The sequence below is a fragment of the Portunus trituberculatus genome, chromosome 45 (assembly GCF_017591435.1).
Source record: "Portunus trituberculatus isolate SZX2019 chromosome 45, ASM1759143v1, whole genome shotgun sequence".
NCBI lineage: Eukaryota > Metazoa > Arthropoda > Malacostraca > Decapoda > Portunidae > Portunus > Portunus trituberculatus.
Window position 1 is genome coordinate 4,975,266 of NC_059299.1, and position 7,214 is coordinate 4,982,479.

At 51.6% G+C, this 7,214-nt stretch overlaps 1 protein-coding gene across 1 annotated transcript in view; it reads right to left on the reverse strand.

Moving 5' to 3' along the window:
* Positions 1 to 588: 588 nt before the first annotated feature.
* Positions 589 to 7,214, reverse strand: part of LOC123519500 (trichohyalin-like) — a 9,225-nt gene continuing 2,599 nt past the window's right edge. The window contains exons 2-3 of the mRNA XM_045280850.1: positions 2,911 to 4,968; positions 589 to 2,877 (exon numbers count right to left, since the gene is read on the reverse strand). Coding sequence (XP_045136785.1) covers positions 796 to 2,877; positions 2,911 to 4,941 — 4,113 coding nt within the window. The 5' untranslated portion in view covers positions 4,942 to 4,968 and the 3' untranslated portion in view covers positions 589 to 795. The remainder of the gene's footprint in view (positions 2,878 to 2,910; positions 4,969 to 7,214) is intronic.

Sequence of the window (7,214 nt, forward strand, 5' to 3'; positions counted from 1 at the left end):
TGTCATCTCTTATTTCCTTCCACTCCTCTTCCTCTTGCCTCTCCGTGCACTGGGGAGGCAGAGGAGAAGCGTGGATCTCTTCTTCCACCTTTCCTTTCTCCTCCTTCCTCGGAGTGTCGTTACAACTGGTAATGGTGACAGCTTCTTGAGTTCCTGAAGGAGGTGGTGCGATAAAGAGATCCTTCGTGGTCCTCAGGGAAGCAGTGGAGTCCTGTGAAGGAGCCCCAATGTCTATGAGGTCCTTGGCAGTGCTTGAAGGACCATTATCGTACCTTAGCGAGCCTGAAGGACCCTCGGGGCAGGATAAGTGTTCTTGGAAGGATGCAGAAGGAATTATTTGCTCCTCGATGCTCCTCAAGTCCTCAGGGAGCATATCATTGTCCTCCTCATCCTCGTCGCTGTTGGTAACGCTACTGGTGTCATCCTCGTCCATGTGCTTCTGCTTGTTCTCCTTGCGGCGCGTGGAGGGCTTGGGGATGGTGCGCGGCGGGGAGTTGATCCTGTCCAGCTCCTCCAGAAATGCTGCGATGGCCTCAGGGTCAAGATCATCGGGGTAACTTTCCTGGAGGTTCATTTTCTTTGCGCTGGTTTTCTCTTCCTGTTTCTCTGTTTTATTTACGGTGACTTCCTCCTCCTCCTCCTTTTCCGCTTTTGTTATGTGTTTCTTGTCCATCTGAATTGTGACTTGTATCTTCTCCACTTTGTTTTTAGTGACATCCTCTTTCTTCTCCACTTTCTTCATATTACCTTCCTCTTCTTTCTCCTGCACAATTGCTTCCTCTTTCCTTTCCATCTTTACATGATTTTCTCCACCTTTACACTCATCTCTTTCTTCTCCATCTTCTTTACATTATCTTCCTCGTACTTCTCCATCTTCTTTTCGCTGGAATCCCTTTTCTCAGGAGTCAGCAGATGCGCCCCGGCCTCCCTGCTGCCTATCTCGCCTGTCTCTCCTGTCACGAGTCCCGTCAACACCAATCCTTTGAGCTCCTCCGAGGGCCGCAAGTCTGCTTTGGTCCCCCCAAGAAAATCAATACCATCACCGTTTTCTTTGGTATCGCCGCTGTGTTGAGGGAAATCTAGTCTCTGTGAGGAATTGGCGTCTTTTCCGGTGGTGTAATGTTGCCTCGGAGGGTGTAGAGTGTTGTCTTCACCCTCGCTGCGCCTGTTGCTAGTCTGTTCTGTCTTGGTGTCCCCAGTGGGCGTGGTGAGCACCACAGCCTTAGGTGCGTCGCTCAGTAGTCCCTCCTGCTGGTGCACAGCCAGAGAGATTCCGTTTTCTTTGAGTATTGGCGTGAGGACGTTCTCTGTGAGTGTGGGTGACACCAGGGGTGACTCCAGCGTGTCGTCCTCATCCTCGTCCTCGCTACTCCACGGGTGAGTCTCGGGGCTAAACACAACGTAGCACCGGGTCTGCGCCTCCCCGCAGCCCTCGGTGGCCACGGGCGGCAGCAGCTCCCCCTGGATAGAGTGCACGAACAGGGACAGCGTCTGGTCCAGGTCGCTGCGGTCCTCCGTGTCCGAGGGATCCTCTGTGTCCGCGTCGCTCCTCAGGTTAATGTCCAGCTCGTAAATATCGCTCTCGGAGTCCGTGATCACGTCGTCACCGGTGCGCAGGACGCTCGGCTCACTGTCTGACTCGTTTTCGCTGTTGGCGGGTCGTCCGTTGGGCTCACCTCCCTGCTCGGCTCGACCCGCTATGCGAAAAAACTCCTCCGTGTCTGGCAGGGCACCGCCTCGGGAAGCCCTGGGCGGCCTGCCGTCCACCCTGTCCGTCTTCCTCGCCCTGCCGCGCGATTTCGTGGCTCTGTTGCGGTAGATGTTGGTGACCTCGCCGGTGAAGAACTGCAGCTCGTCACTGTTGAGGCGGCGGCAGTTCCTGGGCAGCGCGGCGGTGGTGGTGCTGGAGGCGGAGAGCACCGCTACGCGGGACTTGTTGGACTTACTGCCGCGCAGGGAGCCAAAGCGTGGCTGCGTAAAGTGCGACTGTTCGCTCTTCTTGACGCGGAGACTCTGTGTGCGCAGGAAAGGCTCTGTGCCGCCGCCCGCGGACTCAAAGAACCGCATCTCGTCCTCCCGCAGCGTGCGCACCTTGCCCGGGCCGCTGCTCCTGGCGGGAATGGTGGGGATGGGCGCCTCCTCCTTCACAGACTTCGATCGAGGTTTGCCGTCCTCGCCATCGCTCTCCGAGGAGGACGATGAGCCTCGGCGCGCATTAAGCTTGCGGAACTTGTTCACGAGAGCGGCCACGTCTGAGTGGCGGCGGCCATCCGCGTCCTCGTCCTCAAGATCGCCTCCGTCAAGCTTGTGGTGGGCGTCGCCTCGCCGCGCCTCGCCCTCCAAATCAAAGTCACGTAGATTGGTGAACTGATCAATGAGCTGCTCCACCCGCGGCTCAGAGGAGGCCTCGCCCTGGTGTGTGGTGGTGGTGGTGCTGCTGCTGCTGACACTAGGCTTGTCGCCTGCCTTTTTGTCGTTCTCACGGGCTTCGTCACGTCCCACGGCCTTGGGCACCTCCTCGCCTGATAATCTTCTAATCAACTCTATCCTTTTCCTCCTTGCCTCCTCTTTCGTCTTCTCCTCTTCTTGCTTTTCATGGAGGAGGCGCAGGCGTTCAGCTTCCTCTCTTTCGCGCTTCTTTCGCTTCTCCTCTTCCTCTTTTGCCTTTTCTCTTTCCATCCTCTCTCGCTCTCTTCGTTCCATCTCTGCTTTTTCTTTCATTTCCCTTTCCAGTTTTTCTCTTTCTTTCTTTTCTTCCTGTGCTTTTTCCCTCTCCTTTCGTTCCTCTTCTTCTCTTTCCCTTTCCTTTCGTTCCCTTTCTTCTCTTTCCCTCTTACGTATTTCCAGTTCTAGTTTCTCTTTTTCTTTCTTCTTTTCCTCTAAAAGTTTCCTTTTTTCTTCTTCCCTGACGAGTCTTTCTTGTTCTTCTCTTTCTCGTATTCTTCTTTCCTCTTCTAACTTCCTTTTAGCTTCTCTTTCCTTTTCTAAAATTTCTAGAGTCTTCCTTTCCTTTTCTTCCTTTTCCTTTGCCTTTTGTAACCATTTTTGTTCTTGTTCAGTCCTCTGTCTCTCCTTTTCGTTCTCTGCCTGCTTCCTCTCTCTCTGTCGCTCCATCTCCTGCCTTCTGCTTTTCTCTTTCCTCTCTTCGTCATCGCTGGACGACTCTGAGCTACTCATGAGTGACCGCCGCCGCGAAGAGGAGTCCACCAGGACCTGAACCGCGAGTGTATCCGCTGGCTTGGTGTCGTGCTGGGCTTCTCGTGCCACACTGTCGAGTGGAAGCATCTGCAGCTTCCTGTGAGGGTCAGTCGGCGGGGGGCTCGACGGTAACATGGGTTCGTGTCCCATGCTGTCCTGTTCCTCCTGGTGGAGTATTTCGGGTGACAGCGCCTCAAACTGCCGCGTGAGGTTCTTGACTGAGGCACTGGAGAAGCTGGTGAGCGAGTGACGACTTTCCTTTTCTGGAGAAACACTCCTGGACTTCTGGCGCAGTGACTCCTCGAAGGGCGTCTTGAGCTGGTGCACGATGGCTCGGCGGGGCCTTGAGGCTACCTCCTCTTCGGCAATTTTCAGTAAAGACTGGGCTGAGGATCCCTCTTCGAATCGTTGCCGTAAACTCCTAACAGAAGGCGTCCCTGCGGCAAGCACTTCCACTATTGGCGGAGTCTTATGGTGCTGCATCTGGCCAGTGGCGTCTTCCACTCCCAGGAGCTGCTGATCTGCGGCGCTGCTCTCCTCTGCCTGTGTCTCCCCGGCAGTGTTCTCTCGAGACTCTCGCACCTGCGGCGGCTCAGGCGTCTTTTCTTTCAGTTGCTCCAGATAAGTGTTGGGCTCCGGGGCGGCACTCTTGGTGAAGTCGTTGCCGCCTCCAGCCAGGGCTTCCCTCTCGAATAAGAGTTTGAGTTTCCTGACGCTTGGTGGGGAGGTCTGAGCGTGGTGGCGCAGCACGGCAGACGGATCTGGTTCACTCTTGGATCGCCGGTGGTTCTTCATTTTCTGCCGACCCTGGAGGCTTGTCCTGCGGCGTGTTTGATCTTCTTGCTGCACCTCCAAGTCACTGGTCTTCAGAGTGACCTCGCTGCAGCTCTTGATACGCAGCTCCTGTGAGTCACTTCTCGAGAACACCTCGCTCTCCTCGCCCTCGATCTGTGGCGAGATCTCGAATTTCTCCAAGATCTTCCTGACATTGTCTGGCGTAACGGCTTGTCTCAGCGGCTGGCGGCGCTCCGGACTCTTGAGATGAGGCCTGAGCATGCTGTAGTGACGCGTCACCCGCCGCCCCTCCCGCTCATCACCCGTCCCACCCTCTCTCAGAGCGTGATCGTTCACCGGGGCGGGGTTCGCCGGTGGTTGTTTGTCGGTGGGCGAGGCCGCTGGCTTCTCGTCAAACTTTCCCCTGAGATCCTTGACTGAGGGCAGCGTGACCGTCACCTTGTCCGTGTGGCGCCTCACCTGCTTCTTCCTCCGTTGCCACAGGTGCCCGTCAGAGGCAGAGCGGGAGCGCAGTCCGGTGGGGGACGGCGAGCGAGGCGTTGGGGGCGGGGTATTCACCGAGGCCACTGTGGACTCCGAGGCGTCGCTGAAGTGACCGCTCATGTTCCTTATGCTCTCGACGCGGTTCCGCGGGTGCCGCACAGGGGAGGGCGACTGGCTCCGGGCCGTAGCATGGGCTTGCTGCGGGGCCAACTGCAGGCGTTGCGGGCTGCTGCCCTCCCTGCCAAGCAGCGGCATGGACTTGGTGCGTAACAGTTTCAGGAGGGAACCTTCGTTCCTGAAGGGATGGCTGGTGTCTGGGATGTCGTAAGGGATGGACTTTGTGCGCCAGACGGTGGTGAGCTGCGGTGTGGGAGGACTGCCGCCGCTGCCAGACATATCTCCCGGCGCCGCCTCGTCACTCTTCAGTTTCCCGATCACGTATGACACCAGCGATGCTGCGGACATAGCTGGTTCACTGCTCTCCTACACCACCTGCAAGGAAGCCGCGGTGAGACTCGCCCTCAGCGGAGAGAGAGAGAGAGAGAGAGAGAGAGAGAGAGAGAATAATGGTGATCATGTTAGCTGAGTTGATAAACGTAGATTACTTTGATAAGACAGACAACCTTCCCATGCTTATGGTCTCTCGTAATAGGAGGAGGAGGAGGAGGTGGTGGTGGTGGTGGTGGTGGTGGTGGTGAAGAGGATGGTGGAGGTAATGATAGTGTTCCATCACTGCTCACTCACTCCATATTTTTTGCTCCTCCCTCTTTTAACCTTCGATCTGAAACTCATAATCATAAAAAGCAAGAACAGCGAATAAGAGAGCGAGAGAGAGAGAGAGAGAGAGAGAGAGAGAGAGAGAGAGAGAGAGAGAGAGAATGTATCAATAAATGAACACCACGCATTTAATGAAAGCTTGCACTTAATAAACCTGGAGCATTACAGAAAACGGAGAAGACGAGGAAGTTCAATGGGTAACGAAGGTGTATTAGTGAAACCTATGGAACACTGAGAAACAATGGTAACGGAAGTGAAACGCGGGGCAGGAAACAAAGTAAATGAACAAGAGAAAGAATGGAAAACGGGAATCGAGTTGAATCTGAGGTAAGAATTGAAAGAAAACTGATAATATATGAAAACAAACTAAAGAAATACAAATAAAAAGTCACGAATGAAGCGCGAATTAACAAAACCTTCCCTTTATCCAATTATCTACCGTCAAACTAAGAAATATCCACACCAAATAAGGAACGTTAAGGAGTTACGTGAAAATTATCGGTGGTATTATCAAACATTACGAAATTGTGGAGGAAATGAGGAAAACAGTATTTATACACCACCTTGATCGCTTAAATCACGCTGCGCTCTTGTTATCAGTCCGCGGCCCCGCCCAGCGATAAGGGAGTGATAGAGCCGCGCCGCTGCTCCCTTCATGCTAACACTGCACTCCTTCACGCTGATTGGCTCCTCTTTACGCTCAGAAATTATTATTATTATTATTATTATTATTATTATTATTATTATTATTATTATTATTATTATTATTTTTTTTTTTTTTTTGTGGGAATGATGTTATGTGAGGGATGGGTTGACTGTTTTGTGCTTCTTTTGTGTTCCTTTGCGTTTCATGATCTTTTTAATTTGTTACATTTTCGTTTTTCTCTCTCTTTTCCTCTTTGTTCTATTTGTTGTGTTTCTAATTGTCATTTTTTTTTTTTCGTGTCACTATTTTTCCTTCTTTCTTCACTTCTTCGCTTCCTCATTTATACATTTATTCGTGCATTCTCTTTTGTTTCTTCACTCCAATCACATATTCCTTCCTTTCTAACACTTCCTTCATTCATTTCTTCCTCCTTCACGATCTTTTCGTCCTTCATTCCCTTCTCTATAACCTTCCTTCCTTCCTTCCTTCCTTCCTTCCTTCCTTCCTTCACACATTACTATTTCAAGACATTTATTTCCCCCTTTATTTTTTCTACTAACTCGGACCTGCACGGGGACTGGCAACATAGTGGGTCTCTTTTTCGTTTTATTTTGATCTTTAGCCATCTCTTAATACTTCAAAAAATTACTCACAGTCGTTTATTCCCTTCTAAACCATTCTACTTTCTTCCTTCGTTCACACACACACACACACACACACACACACACACACACACACACACACACACACACACACACACACACACACACACACACACACACACACACACTTCCTTACCCAGAATCTTTCCTCATCGTCACTACCTCTCCCTTTATGCTCTCACCTCTTCCTTGCTCTCTCCATTAAGCTCTCACTACCTCCTCATTATCACTGCCTCACTAGACACCTAACCTAACCTAACCTAACCTACCTCATTATCACTGCCTCCAAACACCAAACACCTCTTCACACACTCAACTTGGGACACGATTCTTGCTTCACACACACACACACACACACACACACACACACACACACACACACACACACACACACACACACACACACACTTAGCTTTCATTTCCTCTTTGCACTTGAGTTTCAGTGGTTTTCTCTTTAGTCTGCCCTTGGAAATTCTCGTTTTCTGTTTTATTATTAATTTTATCTCGTTTTCTTTACGACTCTCTCTCTCTCTCTCTCTCTCTCTCTCTCTCTCTCTCTCTCTCTCTCTCTCTCTCTCTCTCTCTCGTCACACGCCTGATGCATAAACAAGAACAATAGAACAAGAGATAAAGGAGGAGAATGATAAAAAAGA